General features: G+C 49.0%; 1 protein-coding gene across 1 annotated transcript in view; it reads right to left on the bottom strand.

Moving 5' to 3' along the window:
- GSPT1 (G1 to S phase transition 1) overlaps window positions 1-26,318 on the bottom strand; it is a 647,462-nt gene that overhangs the window by 129,678 nt on the left and 491,466 nt on the right. Inside the window, exon 13 of the mRNA XM_069645596.1 lies at window positions 5,077-5,166. Coding sequence (XP_069501697.1) covers window positions 5,077-5,166 — 90 coding nt within the window. The remainder of the gene's footprint in view (window positions 1-5,076; window positions 5,167-26,318) is intronic.

Here is a 26,318-nt window from a genome sequence, read left to right as displayed (position 1 = left end):
GTCCACAGGTGAGGCCTGGCGGGCCGGAGTGGTGGGAGGGGAATCCAGGCATAGGGCAGTGTCCTGATGCTGCGTAGGGAGCACCCATGGCTCTGTCTAAACTTGCTGGGTCTCCTCCCAGTTGCCCATGGCATCCGGCTGGTCATCAGGGTAGGCTTGGCGGAAGGGTCTTCTTTCTCGTCATAGATGTCTTGATAAGTGTCCATCTGGACCACATCTTCATGGTGGACAGAAGCCGAAGGGTCTTGAGAGTCAAGATTTTCATGGAAACGTGAAGCAGACAACAAAAGAGGATCTTCACGAGATCTCTTAGGGGAAGGATGCTCTGAACACGAGACAATCCTTTCTAGACGGGACATGCATCCATTAAACTTTTCCTGGTCCACTTCGATGAACCAGAAGGGGCAAAAGGTGGAAAAACATTGCCTTCTTCTCGTTGGTGTCGTAATTTGTCCCGACAAAGGCTCCTGACTGTCCTCCTAGGTTTCGCAAGTACTGGGGGGCCATGGCGGGTCTTTAGACCTGTCCGCGGCAGGCTCCATGCATTTCAACGGCATCTTGGGTGTCAGCCCAACCGCCGAAGTAATCCTTGCGAGACTGTCCTCAATCACCACCGAATCGGCGCGAGTCAACGGGTCAGCGGTACATTCACCGCCTACCGCGCCTTAGAGGGCCTAGCAGTAGATTGTTCGCCTGCAGAAAGGCTAGGAGGCCTAGGGGTAGGGTTTCGGGCCTACCGAGGCCTTAGGGGGCGCCGGAGCATCGGATGATCGTGCTTCGGCAGGTAAACCCGATTTAGAGGTAGCGCCCTTAACTTTGGAGTGCCCAGTCGAAAGACGCTGCTGCGGATGCGGGGGAAGGCTGCTGATCTACCAGATCAGATGATTCCGTCAAAATTTTCGGCGGTCCCGTTTGGCGCTTTCACCTTTTTTGACAGAACCGTCGAAATCCATGATAGGGTTGTGTGCTTAGTGTGTGGTTTCTGTCCGCCCTTGTCGCCGGGTGTTGTCCCCAAAGCGAGACTTACGTCAGGCCTAGAGTGGTCAGGGACAGGCGTGGCAGACCTAGAAGCGTCCGCCTCAAGGTTGAAGACATCCAAAACGGTTGTCTGGTCAGCATCAGTGCCCCGGTCACTTTAGGCAGGTGTAGCGGTGGGGGAAGAGGGATCAGCCCGCGACATACCGTACGCGGCCCACCGCTTTACACAGCGCGCCTTAAGGATCTTAGGCCGAAGGAGCTTACAAGCCACACACCGCTTCTCGTCGTGATCTAGGAGTAGACAAGAATTACACGTACTGTGCTAGTCTTTCCACGGGTACCTGACCCTACACTTGGGGCAGAACCTAAATGTTGCCCTTTCCATAGCGAAAGGTATAGACAAAGATGACCAGACGTAGAGGGCTAAGAGGGGGAAAGAGGAGAGACGTAAAGAGATGGCCACCCTGACCCCACTCTCGTTACTGTGTAGGCTGGCCAGAGTGCCTAGCGACGTGGATGGCTCAGCCACCGGATATTAGGCGCCAAAATCCACTGCCGTAGAATCTTACTGCAGTCTTTGTCGAAGTTGCTTGAATCGCTGTCGAAGTGGCTTATGGGGAAACAATGTCTCTTATGAAGAGCTCTTCTATAGGGCGACCATCTACAATCTAAGGGACCTCGGCGCGTGCAGGACATTGGGTACACTACACGTCACAATAGGGATAGTGTTACAGACACGTCTATGCAGACGTCCCCTTTCGGTGCCCGAAAGACAAGATGCAATACTCTGCGGTTACCACAGGATGTCGGACCATATGCACAGCATGTGATTCTAAGCAGATTAACAAGCATCAGAAAGTATCTATAGTAGAGTTTATATCCTCCTTCCTTGTTCCAGATGCACTGCGTGCTTTTGTGTAGCCTGGTCCGGCTCTTTCCCCATTCCTCTGTGTCTATTGTTCGACCCATGTCCCTCTCCCAGTACAGAAAATAAAATATTTTTCTTTTTTATCAGGGTCTGTCCTGTCCATGAGCCGATAGAGCGTAGAGATTCTGCCCCTTGTGGTAGGTGATTGTAAGGACAATTCTAGAGCAGTTAGGTCTCTTGCCCCCTTGTCCCCGACAGCTTTGTGGGAGATCCAATGCCGCAGCTGAGCGTAGTGGAACCTATCGGTCTCTTCTACTCTGAATTTTTCCTTGCACCTTTCAAACGTTATGGGTAATCCTTCTTCTAGAAAGACAGAGCTTTTCTAGCCATCCCTCCTTCCATGGTGCAAAGCTATGTGGGGGGTTTCCTGGGGTGAATTCAGGGTTGTTCCAGATAGGTGTGAGTGGTCCTATGGTGCCCCTACAGCCCCATTTTCGTGCTGCTGCCCTCCAGTTGTATGCTGTTTTTGTTGCTGTAAGGGGACCCTGGTTTGCCTGGGCTTTTATAGGTGGTAAGTGTGGGAGATTGGCTAGGGGGACCTGGCACCACGCCTCTTCTAGTTGCTTCCATAGCGGTTGGTCCGTTGGTTGCGCCCAAGTGTATGCATGAGACAGTTGTGCTGCGTGTGCGTATCTAACCACGTCAGGGACTCCCATGCCCCCCATTGCCTTCCCACGACGCATGATCTTTTTTGTTATTCTGGGTTTCCTCCCACCCCAAACAAATTTTTGTATATTCCTTTGTAGAGTGAGCAGTTCGCTCTTTGGAATATTTACCGGGAGTGCCGCGCATTGGCAAATTAGTCTGGGAACCAAGTTAATTTTTCCTGCGGCTATACGACCGAACCAGGAGATTTCTTGTTTCTCCCAGTGTTTTAGATCTTGTCGGAGCTCATCTAATAGGCATGGGAAGTTGCTTAGATATAGCTGGGAAGGGTCCTTAAGGATCCATGCAAACTTATTAACAAATCCCGAAAAAGCAAAGACTAAACTTTGGGAGTGTGATTGGATCTCAACACGGGACAAATGCAATTCCTACGCAGCCTTCAAAGCAGGTGCTTTTTTGATTAAATCCAGAAATCAAATCCCACAATATTTGCTCAAATTTCCTAAGCATATCTACGCAGATGTATTTCTGAGATTTCGCTTCAACCTTTTACAAACAAAAGTGAGAAAAGCAATCTATAACAAAGCACTTCTGCCCGACGAACAAGTTACTCTCTTACCTGGTAACGTTCTTTCGATGGGATGGTCCGACGACGTATTCCATATCTTTGACAGTAATCACCGCAGCACAGCTGTGGTGATTACTGTTAAAGATATGGAATACGTCGGAGGACCCAATCCCCTCGAAACAAATTGTAGATTTTGTAATATTGGAACCCTGAAGGAGTCCTCCAAGCATCTTATAGCTGAATGCCCAGCCATACTAGACCTGAAGAAACAATATTTCCAAAAACATTTTCAAAAGAGTCTCACTCTCGATAAAACTATTTTGGGAGCTGGTTTTTAATGCTACGAAAACTCTGCTTATTATAGATACTGTGAAATTCCTTGAAGCATTGAATCTTTCTGCATTCCCGTAGCACAACAGGGAGATTTGGCTAACCACTTTAAAACTCGTTACCTCAGGTATCTCAATACCATCTACTCATACATTAAAAATAAGAAAAGGGGACTTTTTCTAAAACTCAAACTTAACTATTGATGTCAACTTTGTTGTATTATGTTTTTAAAAATTACAATTTTAAATTACTTTTTTTAAAGACTGAGAGTTGTATGGAAGCTACGCTCTTCTGTCACATTGGATATGATGGCCTTTATCGAACATAGGATAGGCTTGTTCATGCTCCATCTCTCAGAATGCACACTATGACCGGGTTGATTAACTACTAAAATTCATAATTTTATATATTCAAGATCTATGTAGTTGCTAGTTTTACTTGGTTATATTTGGTTTTATTGTACTAAACCGTATTAATTGTATCCTACTAATTATGTGGACAAGTCGAAACGATTGAAGCATTTTACGTGCATCTCCTTGCTTTTATGTTTCTTAATAATTTTAGACTGATTTTACTCAACAGTATACCTGTTAATAGTGTTTAAAGGCGATTCTTATGTTGGCAAAGAGAGCTATTCTTATGCGCTGGACACGGAAGGAAGAACCCACACTTGAGAATTGGACTCAAGTTATATTATGGGCTAACAATATGGAAGAAACATAAATTGGCCTTCAGGCACCTACGTGCCGTCCCAGAGACATTTGGGGCGATTTCCGCTCGTTCTTGGCACGCCAGTGTTTCGAAGGTGGTGACAAATGAGTATCTGCTGCCGATGTGTTTGCATGTATCAGGACACCCATTTGAGCAATATATTGCAGTTTGATGTTGATCAGTATTATTGTAACAATGTGCAATAAAATAAAGAGATCTGGCCTACACACACACCAGCAGTGATCCAATCAGGTCCACTGGTGGCACTGCCCATGCATACCATTCAGACACACAAACCAGTTGTGGCTTGGGACCAGACAGTCCCAACCCACTTATTGGCAGCAAACACACATGGCCCTGCAGAAGCCCGCTCACAGGTCAGGAAGAATGATATGATATGGCATTTATATGGTTAGTGACAAGATGGCGAAGGGACAAACGAAAAGCCTTGTGGCATGACCATGTTTAGACACTAGCCACAGAAGATAGCCAAACGTGGTAGGCAAAGTACATTAACAAAATAGCAAAAAGTAATTGCGGTCACCAGCTTGTCCCTTAAATCTTTACCCCATTGCACTGCATTGTAAAATGCATTGTAGAAGGATAACAAGTTACCAAAAGTGCTAACAATGTAACAAGCCTACGGGGAGTTTCCCAGTATGGACAGACGGAAGGACATGACAAATGAGCAAAAATCAGTGTAGTGAAGCTGAAGGCTTTGGCGGTCTGTAAACATGGAGGGAAAGGTGCTGTAAAGAGAATTCTTTCCTAACAGTCTTGTCAAATCTCTGCATGATTACATTACAATTTATTTCAAAAAGGACTGAAATAAATTGCAAGAATAAAAATCACGTGGACATTAAATTGATGCAGGTAAACAGCAATTTAATACAGAATTATACACATTTGACGAATGTAACGAACGACAAACACAGAAAAGTTGATGCAGACTTACGATTATCTCAACTTCTTCAATACAAGTATGAATGTGCAGTACTGCATTGTAACCAGGGCAGATGATTGATTTGTGCTCAATAATCACTATCTGTAAAACAGAAAAAGTTGCAAAAATAAACAATAATACTGTGGGTGGGATATCTAAACTTTGCATCACATTGCACACACCTATCAGAGTTATAGAATTAACTACAAATCAAAACTCCTAGCATAATGTTGAAAGTTCTTGACTAACATACAAACTGCTTTACATTCTCATTTAAGGTTGGCTGGCTTTTACTTCTATTAATTTGCTTTGGACCACATTGCTTTTATTTAGGGAACCATGTTCTTCCAAAGTATTCTTATAATGTTGCGAAAAAAGTGTCAAGGATCATTGCAATAAATATCATACCCTTATTAGTGCATTGAACGATGCATGGATATAAATAGCATTCTATTATGGGGTTCTATCTAGTATACTAAGCTACTCATACAGAAACATAACATTGTGTGCAGCGTACAAGATGAAGGTATAATATTCGTAATGTTAATATGTTGAATAATGAAATGATAATTGTTTTCTTAATAGATTTTTGTGTACTGTGAAATATGTAATACGTAGCTAATAAAACATGCATTACATAATTGCATTACTATAGACAAAACACAAAGACACAAGAACACATACCAATATGGGTATATACAGGGAAAGTGAAGTTAGCAAAAAAGCACAAGTAGTAGCAGAAACAATTCATAACTTAACTGATTATTTTCATGAAAATAAATGATTGCTGTGTTTCAAAGCTGCTATTTACCCTATGTATATGTATCACTTGATGTGATTGGACCCACAGGGAAAGTACAACCATAAAAAAAAAAAAAAACAGAACTATCAGAAAGTGCTCATAAGTCTTGATTATCTTTATGCACAAAAAGGATTGCGGTCTTTCAAGCTTGTGTCTTCCTGTATGTATATGTTTCATATGATGTGACTGGACTCTAAGGGAATTACTGTAAGAACCTACTTGAAGGATACGTCTACAAATAAAATAAAATGTTTAGTTTCTGACTGTTACTGAAGAAAACCATGTGGCCTAGATATGTCAGCAAAAGAAAAAAGAGTGAGCCAGACATGTGATGTCATCAGTGATGTCATCAACAACATTTGTGATGTCATCTTTGATGTCCGGGGTGTTAGTCTTATCAGTGCACGGTGGTGGCTCGAGTTATGGTTGCTTAGCTTACCATAACTGGCGAATTTCAAGGGTTTTTCGGTTTTACTTGGAACCATAACGTCCCTTTGACAAAGTTTTTTTCACTGAATTTCATAGGTTTTTAGTAGCACAACTTAACCATAACGTCCCTTTAACAAAGTTTTTTCATTGAATTTCATAGGTTTTTATTAGTGCAACTTAACCATAACATCCTTTTCAATAGATGAAGGCCACTAACATCTTATGTCCTCAAAGTGGGAACGCCGGGTGGTAAAAACAAAAAGATTTTCCTTCATATTACCAAGATGGCCACCATGGAAAGGGAAGGCGGGGTGTATAAAGAACACAACAGGGCATGAGCGGGGGCTGGGGGGGAACATGGGGGAAACAGGGCAGACACATAGGCATGAGCGGGGGGTGAGAGGGAACAGGGTTCAAACGGGGCATGAGCAGGGGGTTGGGGGGAAATGAAGGAAACACGGGGCATGAGCGGTGGTGGGGGGAACGCGAGAGAGACACGGGGCATGAGCAGCGGGTGGGGAGGAACACGAGGGTGACACGGGGCATGAGCGGGGGGGTACAGGGCACACACGGGACATGAGCGGGGGTGGGGGTGGAGGAGAGAGACAAGGGGCATGAGCGGGGGGTGGGGGGAACACGAGGGAGACACGGGGCATGAGCAGGGGGGTTAACACGAGGGAGACACGGGGCATGAGCGGGGGGGTGGGCGGAACACGAGGGAGACACGGGGCATGAGCGGGGGTGGGGGGAACAGGAGACAGACACGGGGCATGAGCGGGGGGGTGGGCGGAACACGAGGGAGACACGGGGCATGAGCGGGGGTTTGGGGGGTACAGGAGACAGACACGGGGCATGGGTGGGGGCAACAGGAGACAGACACGGGGCATGAGAGGGGGGTGGGGGAACAGGAGACAGACACGGGGCATGAGCAGGGGGTGGGGGTAACAGAAGAGGGACACGGGGCATGAGAGGGGGGTGGGGGAGAACAGGAGACAGACACGGAGCATGAACGGGGGGTGGGGAGAACAGGAGACAGACACGGGGCATGAGCGGGGGATGGGGGGTAACAGGAGACAGACACGGCACATGAGGGTAACAGGAGACAGACACGGGGCATGAGCGGGGGGTGGGGAGAACAGTAGACAGACACGGGGCATGAGCGGGGGGAGGGAGGGAGACACGGGGCATGAGCGGGGGTGGGCGGGAGGGAGAGAGAGAGACACACGGGGCATGAGCAGGGGGTGGGCAGGAGGGAGAGACACACGGGGCATGAGCGGGAGGGAGAGACACACACGGGGCATGAGCGGGGGGTGGGCGGGAGGGAGAGACACACGGGGCATGAGCGGGGGTGGGCGGGAGGGCGAGAGACACGGGCATGAGCGGGGGTGGGCGGGAGGGGGAGAGACACGGGGCATGAGCGGGGGAGAGACACATGGGGCATGGGGGGAAGGGGAGAGACACGGACATGAGCGGGGGGTGGCCGGGAGGGGAGACACACGGGGCATGAGCGGGGGGGTGGGCGAGACACATGGGGCATGAGCGGGGGGGGCGAGACACACGGGGCATGAGCGGATGGGAGAGACACACGGGGCATGGGCGGGTGGGAGAGACACACAGGGCATGGGCGGGTGGGAGAGACACACGGGGCATGGGCGGGTGGGAGAGACACACGGGGCATGAGCGGGGGGGAGACACACGGGGCATGAGCGGGGGGTGGGCGAGACACACGGGGCATGAGCGGGGGGGTGGGCGGTTGGGAGAGACACACGGGGCATGAGCGGGGGGTGGGCGGTTGGGAGATACGGGGAATGAGCGGGGGTGGGCGGTTGGGAGAGACACGGGGCATGAGCGGGGGGTGGGCGGTTGGGAGAGACACACGGGAGTGGGCGGTTGGGAGAGACACGTGGGGGTGGGCGGTTGGGAGAGACACACGGGGCATGAGCGGGGGTGGGCGGGTGGGAGAGACACGGGGCATGAGCTGGGGTGGGCGGGTGGGAGAGACGCACGGGGCATGAGCGGGGGGGTGGGCGAGACGCACGGGGCATGAGCGGGGGGGTGGGAGAGACGCACGGGGCATGAGCGGGGGGTGGGAGAGACACACGGGGCTTGGGCGGGTGGGAGAAAGACACACGGACATGAGCGGGGGTGGGCGGGAGGGAGAAAGACTGTGCAGGCGGCAGATCCCGCTCCTCGGCCCTCCGCTGGCCACCGTGTGCCGATGGCGTGAGCGGGGGGCTGGAGGAAAAGGGAAGACAGAGCATGAGTGGGGATGAAAAGAAGGACACACGGGGCATGAGCGGGGGGTGGGGGTGTGGGAGGAACAGGAGACTGACACGGGCATGAGCAGGGGTGGGGGACTTACTGTGCAGGCAGGATACAAAGCCTCTCATGCGAGGAACAAAGATGGCGGGCGTCTCTGAAGCCAGACGCACTGCACGCTTTCATCGCATCCAATGAGAGAGCACGTCAGATGTCCGCGGACATCACGCAAGCTGCTTGTCCAATCACCGTCCTGTCCGCGGAGCGAACAGGGAAGTGTGTCCGCGAAGCGAACACAGATCTCACTAATTTTTTTCACTTACATTTTTGTCATTTTTAAAAAAATGACTGGACGGATTTACACCAAATAAAGCAAAGCACGCTTTCGGGACCAATCCACCGCTCCTGCCGCAAATTTGGTGTAAATCCGTCCAGTGGTTTGGGCTGTAGGCGTGAGCAAAGTTTTTTCCCATTATGTCTATGGGAAAAAAAAAGTTTTGGGACCCCCCCCCCTATAACTTTGCCCCCCCCCCCCCCCCCGGACGAATCCTCACCAAACTTTGCAACAAAATTCAGAGTGACCCAAATACAAAGCATCAAAAATATGATTACGGTGAGTAATGTATCCCTTCTGAGGCTTGTGGAATCTGCTCAGATCACATGCTGCGCATACATTAGCGAGCAATGTTAGGAGAAGATGGTGGGATGTGAGAAGGTTCATGAGCGAATAAATATCTTAGAACCGCTTGTCCCACCCTGCGTATCTGTCTTGGAATGTGCGGCAATGCAGTAGTAATGAGTGAAAGTGTTTACTGAGCTCCATATAGCTGCTTTGCAAATGCTGTCTAGGGGGACATTTGCAACAAATGCTAGAGTAGCTCCTGTGCTCCTTGTGGAGTGGGCCCTAGGCGTAAAAGGCAGTGTTTTTTGTCTGACAGGGAATAGCACAGTTGTATGCACCCGACTATCCATCTGGAGATGGCATTCTTGGAAATGCTGTGCCCTTCACTGCCTGGGGCTACAGAGACAAACAGTTGATCTGTTTTCTTTAGCGGTCTGGTCTTGTTTACATAGCAAAGGACCGCCCTCCTTACATCTAGTGTATGGAGTTTTACCTCAGCTGAGCTTTTTGGATTCTGGAAGAAAGCCGGAAGCTCAATGGACTGGTTTACATGGAATTTAGAGCTGAATTTAGGAGAGAACTTAGGATGAGTACTCAAATCAGCTTATCCTTGTGTATGACAAAGAAAGGATCCTGCACTGACAATGCTGGTCATTCACCAACTCTTCTTATGGAAGTGATAGCCACTAAGAAGGCTGTCTTTTAAGTCAGGTGTTTAAGACTTGACTTGTGCATCGGCTCTAAAGGGGGTTTCATGAGCTTAGTTAGTACTACATTGAGATCCCATCCTGGCGGCGAGTTTGAAATCTGAGTGTGAAGTCTCTTTACCCCCTCCATGAATGCCTTGATGACCGGCACCTTCCACCATGAAACCTTATTGTGGAAGATGGTGTAGCCTGACAAAGCCACCTGGTGGACCTTCAAAGAGTTGAATTCTAAACAATTACAAATCTCCTCCACTTGTCGAAATAACAGTGTCTAGTGTTAGGCTTTTGTGCTTCCTTTGGGATAACCATACACCTCTGTGGTAGGTTAAGATGTCCGAACAGGACTTCAGGAGCCATGCTGCCAAGTTCATTGAGTGAGGTTGAGTCAGCAGATTGGTCATGCACGGGAGCTTGATGGGATCGCACATCACCAGTTTTCGCAGATGTGGCCGTCTTGCCCACATAGGAGCAACTAGAATGAGTGTCACTTGTACCTTGCTGATCTTGTTCACCACCCTGTTCGTTAGAGGAGTCGGGAGGGCGGGGGGGGGGGGGGGAGCGTAAGCAGATTTCCTTGAACAGTTTATCCAAAAGGCGTTCCCCTGGGAGCCTGGATGGGAGAACCTGGACACGAAGTCTGGGCATTGACTGTTTTCTTTTGTAGCGAACAAGTCTATTGTGGGGAAACCCCATTGATAGAAGAAGTGTTCTACGACCTCTGTCTCTAGTTGCCACTCGTGTTCCTCTAGAAGGGGATCTCTGCTCAACGAGTCTGCTAGAGTTGAGTTCACCTGGAACGTGCTCTGACGACAGGAATATCTTCCGTCTGAGTGCCCATTTCCGCATTTGTTGCGCTAGCTTGGACAGATTTGGACAAACGGGGATGTTCGTTGGTGTAAAACATCCCCGTAGTGCTGTCGGTCAGGACTTAGATAGACTGGTTCACTAGGTGTATCTCGAATGCCTGAAGGGCCATGAACACAGCCAGTAGTTCCAGCAGATTGATGTGCTTCTGCGTCGTAGCACGAGACCACATACCTTGTGCTGTGTGATGAAGGTAATTAGCCCCCCGCCCCCAACCCGGGGAGTGAGGCGTCTGTTGTGACAGTCGCTTGTACTTCATGATCGTGGAATGGTTTTCCTTTAACAGATTTTCTCTTGGCCACCAGCGAAGGTTTTGTACTAGTGTTGGCGAAACGACCACTAGATGGTCCCATTGACCACTTGCCTGAGACCACTGTTTCGCCAACCACTCCTGCATGGGACGTATGCGCAGGCTCGTGTGAGGAACCAGGTAAATGCAAGATGCCATCATGCCTAGCAAACGCATAGCTTTGCGTATTCTCATCTGGCAGCCAGTTTGACAATGCAGTATGCGCAGTAACATGTTTTGGACTCTTTCCTCTGATGGAAAGAACAACCCCTCTTCTGAGTTTATTACAGCTCCTAGGAACTGTTTGGTTGTGCTCGGCACAAGGCTCGACTTTTTCTCTCGTTTATGGAGAAGCTCAATTGAAAGAGAAGGTTGATAGTTCTTTGAATGTTTTACCTGCAAGATTGGGCAGTCTCCCCTGTAATCAGCCAGTTGTCCAGGTAAGGGTAGACTGGGATTACCTCCCTGCGCAGGTGTGCTGCCACCAACGCCAGTACCTTCGTGAATACCCTTGGAGTAGATGCTATTCCGAAAGGGCAGCACTTTGAATTGGTAGTGCTGGTTTGCCATCTTGAAATGCAAGAATCTTCAGTGCGCTTGGAACACTGCACTATGAAAATAAGCATCTTTCATATCCAATGTTGCCATGTAGACCCCCCGCTTTAGCAGGTGGATTGCTTCCTGTAGCGCAGTCATGCAGAACTTTTGTGGCTTGACATATTTGTTTGCAGGGCGCAAATCTAATACTGGGCACATTGTGAGATCTTTCTTTGGCACAAGGAAGTATGTTAAATAACACCCTGCTTTATCTGGTTGGCTGGGACGACTTCTATGGCGTCCTTTTGGAGCAGTGCTGAGACTTCCTCGAGAAGGATGCGTTGGTCTTCCTTCGAGTGATTCTTCTGGCATGGGGGATGGTTCCGGGGTTGCTCGAGGAGCTCCACACAACCGCCTGAAACGGTGGATAGCACCCATTTGTCAGAGGTGATTGCCTCCCATGCTTAGGTGAAGTTTGAAATACACCCTCCTATTGGAGAGGCATGGGAGGGCACCTGAAGTGGGTAGTCACTGTTTTGGAGGTGTGGAACCACATCTAGATTCGGCCCTCCCCCCGGAAGCGGGATCTGCACTGCCCCCTTTGGTAACCTTGAGAGGCTTGGCCTTGATTGTTACCCCAGGATGATCCCCGATTTTGATTGTAGCCTGAACCACTCTGGGAATTTTGTCCACGTCAGCAACTAACATTACTATTGCCTCTCTGGCCAGTGGGTTTATTGGTTAGCTGGACCAATGACTCCAGTGTCTCGTATTCCTCTATCAGTTTTCAAGGCGTCTTCAACGACCTTTCCAAAGAGTAGGTTGGCGTCAATGGGCATATTTAAAAGCGTGGCTTGTGTCTCTTGCTTGAAGCCGGACTGGCTTAACCAAGCATGCCGCTTAATAGTACCCTCTGCAATAATTCTGCCGGCATTATCAGCAGGGTCCAGATTACTCTTTAACATGCAGCTTGAAACAGCTCTGCCTTCTGCCGCCACAAGGGCCAATTGTGTCTTAAGGGGTTCAGGGGCTGATGACAACAAAGCTGAGACCTCATCCCATTTATGGCAGTTATAACTTGCCAAAAGAGTGGAGTTATTAGCTATCCTCATCCGATAGGCAGCCGAGGAGGACACTTTCCTCCCCATCGTATACAGCTTCTTACTCTTTGTCCAGAGGTGCCGCAGAGGAGGCTAGGGGTGTACCTGCTCTCTTCCTTGTCATAGTAACTACAAGAGAGTCAGGTTTGAGCTGTCCCCTAATATAGATTGGGTCTGGTCTGAAGAGTTTCTCTATGCAGGGGTTAACCGGCCACGTCTGATTATGAGTTTCCAGCAAGGGTTTTATCTTTCACTGAACCAACCGCAAGAGAGGAATGAACTGAGTGACAGCCTTTTTATCCCCCAAAATGTCAACAAAATCTTTATCTTGTTGAGGTTCCTGCGTGGCTATCTGGAAATGCTCAGCCGCCTTGACGAGCACATCATTCAGTAGTGGCTGGTTATCTATAGGTGAATCTATCACAGGAGGATCCTGGTTGACGGGAGAGTCCATGTTATACATGTCTGGATCTGGGTCATTATCACCATAGTAAGGGCCTGCGGCCTCTTGAGATGCATAGAGGTCTTCATTGTCAGTGTCCAGGTCATACAGGTCAATGACTGAGGGGTCTTGTGATGGAGTAGTTGGAAACTCGGGGGGAGTCCTCTTAGAAGGGCGTTGTGAAGCAGTGGCCGAGACAGGGATCTGGGAACTAGAGCCCCAGTTGTGGGCAGGGTGGATTGAAGACTTTGGAAATAATTAGGGTCCCTTTCAAAAAGATTTGCCATTGTTAGGGAGAATTCTCAGAAATGTGTTAATTCCCTCCACCTTAGAGACCCCACAGAAACTTTGCTGGATTTTGAGGACTTGATTTTTTTAATCCGGAGAGTGTGTGACCCTTTTTCCCCACTCCTTCATGTATTTTTGTGTGAATTTTACCTCTGGGTATCTTTTGGTTGTGGAGTCTGACAAACTCCATAGGCATCATCTTTTACATTGCGTCACAGCACCTTCAGTGCAGTGACACAGGGAAGTCTTCCAGATTTCCCAAAGGTTTAAATACCTTCTCTGGGATAAACTGTTTCCCAGAGCAGTAAAGTGAAATTGACTTTACTTACCATTGTAACTTTCTAGACCCAGCACAAACTATCTTACAATAGAGTGCTGGAGGGGTTATTTAGTATCCCCTGTGTCTAGATCCTCATGTAACATGTTTTATGTTACTCTTTCCTCACTGAATGGCTGGTGGCAGTGGTTTCATTTGAAACTACCATGGTTTGCATTTACCACGGCCTGTGTTCGAAACTCCGGTAAAGCAACCGCGGGAGCCATCTTTTTCAAAATGGCAGAGGAGCCATCTTTGACAAAATGGCCCACGGTCTTCTTTTTGTCATTTCTTTGTGGAAAGGTCCTTCTAGAGATTTTCTCTGCGTGCCAAACCAGGTTTGGTCTCTTTGCTTATTTCGCCTTTGGTGGGATTGAGGAGTGAAGCCGCCTTTGGCTCCAGAGTGTCTGGGATAGGCAGGAAGTGAGGGAGGTGACCGACTCTCCCTGTGCTTAGTCTCCTAGGAGACACAAATGCACTCTGTGGTGATTGGCTGGCTGGCTGGCTGACTGTCCGGCAAGGACAGCCACCCTGCTGGATGATTGACAGCTAGGCTGGAATGAATGGGAGAGAACTGAATAAAAGGCGAGTCTCTTGGCTTGGAAGGCAGAGTCGACCACTGGACAAAGAAACTGAAGAAGAACTTAAAGAGGATGCCTGCTGCAACTCCTGTACCGTTGGTTTGCCCAGTGAAGCACTGGTGCAGTGCCGAAACGCCAAGTTCGCATCGACAGAAGCCCCTGCACTGACAACTTTTCCCCTTGAGTTGGTGGGACCAATCAACTCCAAAGTAAGTCACCTGCACATCCATCTCAGAGCTAGTTGAATTTCCACAGAGTTGCTGCTGGAAACCGTATAAACAGGGAGAGGAACACCAGATTGTATGCGTTGCTTTTAAGCTGGCATAGAGCTTCAGGAAGATCCTCTGGACTCCCAGTAACCAGGACTGACCGAGCCTGAGTCCCCTCAACAGAGTGCGGACCCCAGAAGCAAGGAAAGTCCATCTCGACAGCCAGGAACCGCGGTGTTGCTATTTGTGGTAGATGCGAGGAGCTGAAACACTGAAGAGCCACTGAAAGTGAAGTTTGCCGGTTGCGAGATTTGACCATACCAGTGCATTGCAGGAGTCCCCTGACATCATCCCTCTTGTCCCCACGAGAGGCCCAGGAACAGTGAGATCTGCAGAGCTGCACAGGAACAGAAGTCATCAGCTGCATCTTTCATTTCTAAGGTACTGTAAAAAGTCTGCGAGAACTTACCTCTTACTGTACAGTGCTTGCAACTTCTACAACTCACAAGTCTAATCAGCTTGTGGCCATACATTTGATTCTTCTTTTCATCAAAGATTCCCAAGAACTTGTACAAAGACTTTTCCATTTACTTAACAGAAGTGCTTCATCCTATGCAAGACTTTTGCCCATTGATGTTGGCTTGGCCTATTGAATTGTAGGACTCTTTTTGAGGGATCCAAAAGTATTTGCCTGCTTAAGAAGATTTGTGGTCCCTTGTTCTAATAACCTTTGCATTTTACGAACTACTAAGAGTACTCTAAATGCCAACAGTAAGATATTAATGTCCCCAGCACCCCAACCAATGATAATAACTGGGTGTAGGTTGTGTCTGTAGGCCATCCCAAAAGGGTCTTTACTGATTTAGAAAAAGATTTAGAAACAAAGAGTGTACAGTATTGAAGTGTATTTGTGTGTTACTATTATACTGCTCCCTTCTGAAGAAGGCTTATTCTAACTGACTGATAAATTAATAATGGTTTATGCAAGAAACCTTGAGCAGGTTTATTTGAATACTGGTAACTGTGAATCTCTGTGCAACTCCACTACAGCTCACAGTGAGCCCTCTTGAGATAAGCCTGGCTGCTGAACACTCTACCAAAACCGTGCAGTAAAAGCTTATACCAAAGGTTGGGTTTCCTATACCTGCAGTCAGAGTTGAGTGTAGTGATCCCATAGAGTACTACATACAAACTTTGCCCAACAGTATGCTGCCAGAAAAAGGACGATTTCAAAGGCAGGGAAGAAAGAGATCAAACTGCCTCAAAAGACTCTTCCACACTGCTCTTTTTAGCTCAACAGAGACTTTCTTTTTCATTTTTTGTGGCTCCTGGGGTACAAGCAGCTGCTGCACTTTTACACCCCCGGAGGATGCCGAGAATGGGTCACTATGCCACGTCATCAAGGCAGTGAACAATCTAGGTGTTCAAATGAAGAAAGAAGGTGGAGTTCAGAACACAGATTAGCTATTGCTTGCCTTTAATGGGGTCTCGTCATGGCTGGGGGCAGCAGTAATTACTTGTGCCTGTGATCGTGTTCTTCTTGGTTCTCTTCTGCACGTGCCAATTGGGTCTCCAATGCTGTGTTCATATAGTCCTTAATAGCGCAAAGATGGTGGTATCAATTGGGGGGATCTAAAACACCTTGCCATACAATAAACAGCGAAACACAAACTAGTTTTCCTGGGGTTGTAGTTATGTCCGGTGGGGATGAGTTTGTTGCTGTAGAAGTAATGAAGGGGGGGGGGAATGTTGGGGAGGAGCTAGCGCCTTCCTGCACCCCTCAAGTGCTTTACAATTAGGCAACACTTCTAAGCACTATAGCACTGAGAAAGCTTTTTACATGCAAATATAATCCCATACAGACATGGGTGGTCACAAAATAAATTATACATTATTCACCATAGTGACTAACGTACTCTTAGTCCATAGTCCCCTTTCCTCCATACTGTACGGGCATCCCTTCCATGGGACGGGAGACGGAACCCTTTTCACCAGAAAACCCGTTTTTCCCCTTCAAATTTAGGGGCGCGGCCCAGAGACCATGCGCTGCCCTGACTCCGCCCCCACACCTCAGTCCCCATTGATGCCTCGACAATAGATTTAACATTGCCTAATGACACCAGAATTATTAGGGGGAGGTTGGTGGGACGTATGGAATAAAGGGGACTATGGACCAAGAGTATGTTAGTTACTACAGTGAGTAACGAACAAGTTACTTACCAACTGGTAACTTTCTTTCGATTGGATGTTCCTTCAACGTATTCCTCATCTTAGATGTATTCCATCCAGCTTTAGCTGCTTCAGAAAAATGATCTCGGCAAAGGCTGCTGTGCACCGATGGTCCCTCGAAGGCCTCCGTCGAGGGTGACCTCCTCAGGTATACAAGTAGCACGTGCGGCGCCAGTTGGCCTCATTTCTCTCCCCCCCCCCCGCCACCCCCAACTCTTGTTCTACTGTGTAGATTGTGCCGGTAGTCAGATATTAGCCTTGCGAGAGTTGAAGTGGCAATAACCCGGAAAATCTACAGAGGGGTAGGGTGGGAGGGCGATGAGGAATACGTTGGAGGAACATCCAATCGAAAGAACGTTACCAGTGGTAAGTAACTTGTTCTTTGAATGGATTGTGTCCTCCAACTTATTCCTCATCTAAGATAGACTCCCAAAGCAATATGGAAATATTCTCTGGAGGAGGGAGTAGATTTTTGATACCCTTATATGGCTGAATATAGCACTGCTTTACCAAAATGTTGCTCCTTAGATTGGGAAGCATCCAGACTATAGAATTTTTGAAAAAGTATGCAACGATGACCAAGTTGCTGCCTCACAAATGGATTTTATGCGAACACTTCTTTGAAGGGCTGTCGAAGAGGCGATACCTCTGGTGGAATGGGCCCTTAAGCCTTCTGGCGGGTCTTTCTCTGCAAATCTGAGGCATTCTGAAATGCAGAGCAAAATCCAGTGTGATATGGTTTGTTTTGACACCGATTTATCCAATTTCCTTCGGGCATAGCCAATGAAAAGTTGATTATCCACTCTAAGCTTGGAAAGCCTAGAAATGTAAAAGCTTAGAGCTCTTCTCGGGTCCAACCTCTGCAATCTTTCCTCTTCCTTACTAGGATGGGTGGAGGCTAGAATGCGGGTAGAACAATTTTCTGATTTAAATGAAAATTGGACACAACTTTAGGTAAACATGAGGGTTTAACCCTTAATACCACTCTGTCCCTATGGAACACAGTATAGGATGGCCTAGAAGACAGTGCCTGCAATTCGCTCACTCTTCTTGCAGATGTTAAAGCAACTAGGAAAGTGGTTTTCCAGGCTAGTAATCTTAATGGACAAGTGCGCAAGGGTTCAAAAGGGCACACATTAAGAATTTTAGAACCAGATTAAGATCCCAAATTGGTACCTGGAAAGGGTAACGAGGAAACGCATTGGTGAGTCCTTTTAAGAATTCTACTACTAAAGGTATTTTGAAATAGGAGCATTCTTCCGACAAGCGCTTGAAAACGGAAAGCGCTGCAAGATCACCTTTAATGGTCCCAACATTTAGACCTCTATGTGCTAGGGAGAAGAGGAAAGACAGTACCATCCGGAATAAAACAGAAAAGGATCAACATTCTTTTCTCTGCACCAGTTGCAAAACATTTTCCAACAGCAACGGTATAGAGATTTTGTTGCTGGTCTTCTTGCCGAAAGCAACACCTCCATGACGTCATCTGGAAGGTCGCAATCCTTGTATCTCAGCCTTTCAGATACCAAGCGTGAAGGTTGAGAATCTTGAGCACTGGACGGAGAACCTGGCCCTCCATTTGTGAGAGAAGGTCCTCTCTCTGAGGAAGATGTAACGGGGGACAGATGGACATGTCTAGAGGGTCCAGGTACCACGTTCTCCTGGCCCAATCCGAAGCAATTAGGATCATGCGGTTTCCGAACCGTCTCAGTATCATGATGACCTGAGGAATGGCGGGAATGGGAGGGAACGCGTATACTAGTGGGAAGTTCCACTCCACCACGAACGCGTCTCCTAGGGCTCCTCTCGGGGGAAATTCCCTTGAGCAATACCTTTTGCACTTCCGGTTGATTCCGGTCTACTTGGGGGGTTCCCTAAAGGGCGAAGATCTCTTGAATGACTTCCTGAGCCAGTTCCCACTCGTGGGACACCGTGCTCTGCCTGCTCAGAGCGTCCTCTGTCATATTCTCCTCCCCAGCTAGATGAACTGCCGTTAAGGAGATTCCTTCTTGAATTGCCCAATAACAGAGCTGCATTACCTCTCTGCACAGAGGTAGTGACCCTACACCGCCTCTTTTGTTTAGATAATGCATGGCCACTGTGTTGTCCATCATTATCAGGACATTTTTTCCTCTGACAGATGGTAGAAAAGCTTTCAGCGCTAGTCTGATTGCTCTCAGCTCTAAAAGGTTGATGTGTAGTTTGAACTCTGATGGAGACAAACGACCGCTGATTGTCAGCTCGTTGGCATGAGCTCCCCACCCAATGAGTGAGGCGTCTGTCACTATTGTAATCTCCGGCCATGGTTGCCAAAACTGTTCTCCTTTTAGGATATTTTCTGTGCAAGTCCACCACAGAAGACCCTGCCGAACCCTGTTCGGAATCTGAAGGAAATCCGTCATTTGACCTGAGAACTGGGACCATTGAGTCTTTAGAGCACATTGAAGGGATCTCAATCTCAGGCGTGTCTCTGGTACTAGGAAGATGCAGGATGCCATGAGGCCCAGCAACCTTAAAAAAGCGTAGGCTTGGAGACTTTGGGCATTTTGGAATTTGGAAACCATCTGAAGAATGTCTGAAGCCCTCAACCTGGGAGGCGAGCTCTTTCCCAAGGATGTGTCTAATACAGCCCCTATGTACTGGAGCTGTTGGGAAGGTGTCATTTGTGACTTCTTGAAATTGAGGGAGAAGCCCAGTATGTGGATTAAGTGGCAGGTGACTTTCAGATGATCCAGTGCTTGTTCGGCAGAACGTGCCCTGATCAAACAATCGTCCAGGTAGGGGTAGATGTGAATCCCCCCCCTTCCTCCCTCTCCTGAAGTGCGCTGCCACTACTACCATTAACTTGGTGAAGACCCTTGGGGCGGAGGTCAATCCGAATGGAAGGACTTGAAACTGATAGTGTGAGTCGCCAACTATGAACCTCAGGTATTTTCTGTGCTTGAGATGAATTGGCACATGAAAATAAGCATCCTGGAGGTCCAATGACACCAACCAATCCTGAAGATGCAGGGCCTGAAGGATCTGAGAAAGAGTAACCATCTTGAACTTGTCCTTCCTGAGGAGCTTGTTCAAGCCTCTTAAGTCCAAGATGGGTCTCAGTCCTCCATCCTTTTTGTGAATCAAAAAGTAAGGGGAGTGCCATCCCTGGTTTCTCTCCGCTACAGGTTCTGTAGCACCTTTCTCCAGCAGGGTTAGAACTTTCTGCTGCAGGAGCGCATCTGAAAACTTCAAAAGGTGTCTCCCTGGTGGATTGCTTTGAGGTTGCGTTAGAAAAGGAAGGCAGCAACCTTGGGCTATTATTTCTAGAGCCCAATCATCTGAAGTAATGGCTTGCCATTCTTGCAGATGCTGCAACGGCCAGCCTCCCACTGGTGTCTTGTGATGCAAGTCCTCAAAGCGGTTTTGTGGCGGTTGCTGCAGCCGCTAATGGCAGGGAGGCTGCAGCTGGAGTTGGCTTTGCACGTATTCCTCGTCCACCGTGAGTGGCCTCTCTCTGGCCCCTTTGACTGGCCATTCCTCTCGCCTTTCCATATGAGGAGTAGTAACGATAGGATCGTCCCCGCCAAGATTGACGTGGTGCACGAAAAGGCCGAGGTTTCCTAATAGCATCTCCTAAAGACTTGGCAGCTGCTTTTGATGTCTGCAACCTTTCAAGGCTCTCGTCAGCCTTGCTGCCATCAAAGGGCATGTTCAGAAGACGATTCTGCACGTCTGGTGCGAAACCTGACTACCGTAACCACGCAAATCTGCGCATTACCGTGCAAGTACCCATGGACCTGCTCACACTATCTGCAGTGTCCAATCCAGATTGAAGGGATTCCTGCATGGCCTCCTTTCCATCTCAAACAATGGCTAGGAATCCCTTCCATTTCGTCCCCTTTTGGTATGTGCTCCGCCGCCATTGCAATGCACTCCCACAGAGTGTACGAAAACTTTGTCAAGGCACATGTGAAATTGGCTAATTTTAACGCCATACTCCCAGCTGAAAATACCTTGCATGCCCAACCATCCACATGCTTGTCGTCCCTGTCCGGAGGGATAGAAGGGTATGCCATTTTATTTGAAGCTGTGGCTGCCTGGACCACCAGACTCTCAGGAGTGGGGTGTTTAGACAGAGCTGGGGTCGCTACTGGAAGGGCGGTATTTTGAAGTAAGGGATTTATTCACTAGAGGAATAGAATCCGGAGTCTCCCAATTTTTGGCCTCCCTATTTCGCAAGGCTACATGGAAGGGTAGGATTGGATCTTCGGTGGGACCATGATCCAATATATCGGTCAAATCATCCTGGATAAATTGGGTTGGTGGTCTAGCCCATCCTAAATGATCGACCACTTTTGTCATTAAAAAAAACACTACACTGGCTCCCAGTAAAACATTGCATCACCTTCAAAACCATGTGCATAACGCACAGGGCAATCAGTGGACAAGGAGCAGAATTCCTACAAAAGAAAATAATCTACAAACCAAAGAAGCCCTTCTGATCCAGCAACGAAATCCGCCTGGAACTAAAACCATACCTTAAGAAAAAACTTGGAGGCACCTCCTTCTACCACTTAACTACAAAAACCTGGAACAACATTCCAAGAGATCAGAAACCCCGAAGATCACCACAAATTCACAAAATTACTAAAAACCGGGCTCTTCAAGACCACAGACTCAAACTGAAAACTGAAACAGAGATAAAGGATGACGGAACTGGAAAGGACAATGACAGCCCCAGAACCGACAGGGAAGCTCCCACAATGCCGGACCGGTGACACCGGATAGACTGAAACACAGGTGACACCCATTGAGACGGAGTCAACTATCCCAGCCAATCTCATCTCCACTGCACCTTAGTTGCTACCAGGTACCAAAGTATCAATTGAATTGCAGAGACACTGGCAATCACCACACTAGCTGAGTGGTGGACATTGGCAGCGGCACTGGCCACAAGAGCAGGAATGGAGGACCGGTGGGGTTGTGATGGAGGCTGGTTGAGGTGGGGGCCAGATGTGAAAGGGACCGTAGTGCAAAATGGTCCCAGATCAGGACAGAGGAGCATCAGGAGAGACTTTGCAAGCCCAGCGCCTCAATTCAGGATAGAGATGCCAACTAACCAATTCTACTAACAATTTCCACCTCTGCACACACCTCTCAAACGCCAAACCAAACAACCACAAACCTACAGCACAACAAACCGCACAAACTTCACAACATTGCAAAAACAAAAACACAGACTTACCCCCACAGTACATGACGACTACCGGCCGCAAACACCCCAGGACCAGCCAACGGACCCACCGGGCTGTGGCCGTCAACAGCACATCACTGTTCTCTTGCACTTTTCCTGCTTCCTCCCACTAACTCACCCTCCCTTCCTCTTTCAGAGCAGCCAGTGCGCCAGGGGACCACTCCGGTGGTGATAGTGCGCAGTACAAATGTCCTTTAACATTACTTGACAGTATGAGGGACTGGCATGCTCCCCTGGTTCTGGCCTGCCAACATCCGTTTCAGGCGATGTATCAATGCCACTTGCATTATGTAAGGATTCCACTAGGTCCCTCATCCTGCTTTCTTCAGAAATCAGGCATTCTGGGACATTTGGGGTACCATATTCCGGTCCAAAAGTAACATTCTCATCAGATCTCTCCTTTTCCACAAATATTGAAGTCAGGGATTTCAAAAATGCGTTCCTTGGAAGAGGTTTAAAAACCTTTTCTGGAAGAGGTGGGCGAGGTCTATTAGTGGAACCTTAGGGCATTACAGTCTTTGCAGCCTTCTCTTTTTCTGGCTGAGTTGGCTGAACTGGAGCCTTTGGAACCTTTGGCGCCGAGGGCTTCGGGGTCAACGTCGACAAAGGCGTCGATGAAATAGTGGTCATCGATGGGGCCGGCTTCGATGGCGTTGAGGCGCTCTTTAAAGATTTGCCCTTCGAGGTGCGTAGGCTTTCATACGGCATCTGTGACCTCGAGTGGTCGACTCGACCTGGGCTGTCTTTTTCACTCGGCGTCCTGGAAGGTTCCCGATCCTTCCTTCTTCGATCACCCGGGCTCGAGGGTGCTTGAGTGTCGGAGCAATAACGCTCCTGGCCGTTTCCGAAGAAGGCACGGATCAAGGCTTTGCTTTCTCAAACACCTCCATCATTTTTACCCTGAATGCTTCCCACTCTTCGGAGGAAGAATGCTTTGTGGGGCATTTCATCCTTTTTGGGGATTTGTCTGAGGACGAGGTGGAAGGGGACCTGTGGCGTCTTTCTTGGATTTTTTTCGTCAAAGACGAAGAGCGATGAGAATTGCTTCGGGACCTGGACCGATGCCTTTCGTGTCGAGGAGACTTCTCCCCACGGGAACTAGGTTCGACGCTAGAGGCTTTCTGGTCGGATTTATGACCTACCTGCAGTTTTCCCTTCCTCTCTCATAAGGCCATCCCCGTCATCGCCCGACACTTCGTACAGGCCTACATGTTGTGCCCTTCCCGAGACACCACAAACATTCTTGATGTGGGTCCATGATGGACATTTAAGAACCGCAAGATTTACACTTTTTGAAACCCGATTGCAGGGTCGAGTCGATGACGAGGACATATCAAATGTTCTTCAGTATTTACTGCGTCACAGAACTTGAGGCAAGTCGAATCTCCGAAGCAACATGTACCGCGGAAAAACGGAACTGAGGCCAACGGGCACCGCGCGTGCTACTTGCATACCCAATGACATCACCCTCGACTGAGGCCTTTGAGGGACCATCGACTCGACGACATCAACGCACGGCGCCCTCTGCAGAGTAAAATTTTCTGAAGCAGCTCAAGCTGGATGTAATACTTTGGAGGACACAATCCATTCGAATTATAATTACTCTTACGTCCCGTCCCCTTTTCCGCCATACTGTATGGGCGATTACAAATGAATCTATCCCCAGGGTGGAGAGGAGACCCTACTTAAGCAAATAGGTTCCAGAGAACCGCCTGTGCGAAGGCTGCATCAGATCCAGAGCCGACATCCAAACAGTAATGTTTACAGAAAGCCGAGGGAGAGGCCCAAGTGGCCGCCCTGCTTATGACTTGCCAAGGGACATGGCGCTGGAATGCGATGACCGTTGCCTTGGCCCTGACTGCATGGGCATGCATGTTGGCCGGAAGTGGCTTGTGCTGGCCCTCGTATGCTTCTTTGATGGCAGAGACCATCTAGCGGGATATGGAAGCATTAGAAACCTGATAGCCTGGTCTTGAGCCCCCAAAAGTGACAAACGGAGAATCCGATTTGTGGAAGCCCTTGGTCCTGTCTAAGTAGAATTTTAGGGCACACCTGACATCCAGGCAGTGCAGTACTCTCTGTGCTTTGTCCTTGGGATTTGGAAAAAACGTAGGAAGGATTATTTCCTCGTTCAAGTGGAACGCAGACGGAACCTTGGGCAGAAATGTCAGTTATGTCCGCATGACTACCTTGTCCTTGTGAAAGGTGGTATATGGTTCAGAGGCGACCAGCGCCTGGATCGCACTGACTCTGCGAGCCGAGGGAAGACCGTCTTGATGGTGACCAGCCTAATGTCCACGGACGCCATTGGCTCGAATGGTTTGTGTGGCAGGGAGCCCAAGACTATGTTAAGGTCCCACACAGGGTGCCGTCTCTTGACAGGCGGGTAGAGCCCAGCGAGACCAGTCAGATGTTTCTTGACAATAGGGTTGGAGGAGGAAAAAATGCCTTCCTCCGAGTTCCTGTAAGCCCCAATGGCTGCAAGGTATGTACGGCAAGTGTCCAGCTGTATGCCCGAATGAGTGAGGTGCGCCGAAAAGGAGAGCACGTTGTGTGGGCTAGTTTCCCTGGCGCAGGGTGGATGATTCTGCCCCCCTGCTGCACCAGATGATGTGCTGGGCCCGTCAGGTCGAGTATCGGGGGCACCTCCGAGAGGCTGAGTAGTTCCGAAAACCATGGCCTGGCCGGCCACCATGGAGCTTGCAAATTATCCTGTGGATCAGGGGAGTAGGCGGAAAGGCGTAGGCCTTCAGTCGGGGCCAATGGAGGTGAAATGAGTCGACCAGAGAGCTGGACCCCTGACCCTGCCAGGATGCGAACTGGGGAAACTTCTTGTTGTGCCAGGTGGCAAAGAGATCCACTTGGGGATGACCCCCACCTGTTGAAAATCTCCTGAATAAAGAGGTTGTTTAGCTGCCACTCGTAATTGTCCACCCCCAGCCTGCTGAGCCTGTCCCACCTCCAGGTTGGATTCCTCCGGGAGGTGGACTGCCGAGAGTTAAATGTTTCCCAGGGCCCATTCCCACATGCTGATCGTCAGCCTGCACAGAGGAGGGGGTCTGGTGCCTCCCTGCTTGTTGATGTAGTACATGCTGGTCGAGTTGTCTGTCTGGATGAGGACAACCTTTCCCTTGAGAAGTGATAGGAATGCTCTGAGCGCTAGCCAGATGGCGTTCAGCTCCAATCAATTGATGTGGTATTCCTGCTCCTGTCGAGTCCAGGTGCCGTGCACTGAGAGATCGTGCGAGGAGTCTGTGGTGAGTGTGGCATGCGGAGAGGGCAGCTGAAAGGGCTTGCCCATCCGTAGGTTGCAGTCCATGGACCACCAAGTTCGGTCCGGGTGGAGACTTGGAGAAACGTTGATCATCTCGGATTGCGAGCCCCGCTCCCGAATCCATGAGGCCGTGAAGTGCAGCTGAATCCTTCTCATCCTTAGTCTTGTGTGTGGCACGGCTAATAGGACCGCCGCCAGTAGACCCAGGATATGTTGGTACCACCATGCCGAGGTCCCTTCTCTGCTGAGAAAGTGGGCAGTGGCCCTCTTGATGGCCAAGATTTTGTCTTCCGACAGGAAAACCCTCTTGGAGCACGTGTCCCAAATGAGTCCTAGGAATGTCAGTCTGCGTAGGGAGCAGCTGTGACTTCTTGAGGTTGAGGGAGAAGCCCAGGTTGTGCAGAATGTCCATAAGGGCATGGGAAGAGTGGCGAACCGCTTCCGGAGATGTAGCCCTGACGAGCTGGTCATCTAGGTATGGGTAGATGTGGAGGCCCTGCACTCTGAGGAGGGCTGCCACAGCGTTCATGAGTTTGGTAAAGACCCTGGGGGCCGAGTTGAGGCCAAATGGAAGGACTTTGTATTGGAAATGGTAGCCCATGATCCTGAATAGTGGGAAAGAACGATGGGGCTGCAAAATCGGGACATATAGGTACGCGTCCTTCAGGTCCAGGGAGCACATCAAGTCTCCCTTGTACAATGTCTCCACTATAAAAGCAGGCGTAACCATCTTGAATTTTTGCAGGGGCAGGGAGAGGTTGAGGGTGGAAAGGTCCAGCACAACTCTCAGGCCCGCCTGGTGGTTCTTCTGAATGGCAAAAATCCTGGAGTAGAAGCCAAAGCCTCGCTGGGAGGCTGGGAATTCCTACACTGCCTGGCTCTCTGCGAGCAACTGGATCTCTGCCAAAAAAGAGTGGCTGTTCCAACCTGTGGGAGGGGAGGGGAGGCTGGGATAGGAAAGCGGTACCCCATGGATACTACGGAGAGGATCCAGGGGTCCACGAAATTCTGGCGCCAGAATTGTGCATGGAGAGCAAGCCTGTCCCCCACCGGAGACATGTGGACCCGAA

Source organism: Ambystoma mexicanum, chromosome 2p (genome assembly GCF_040938575.1).
Source record: "Ambystoma mexicanum isolate Mex_15411 chromosome 2p, UKY_AmexF1_1, whole genome shotgun sequence".
NCBI lineage: Eukaryota > Metazoa > Chordata > Amphibia > Caudata > Ambystomatidae > Ambystoma > Ambystoma mexicanum.
The sequence above is the reverse complement of the archived record's forward strand: the minus strand, read 5'-3'. Positions and strand labels throughout refer to the sequence as shown.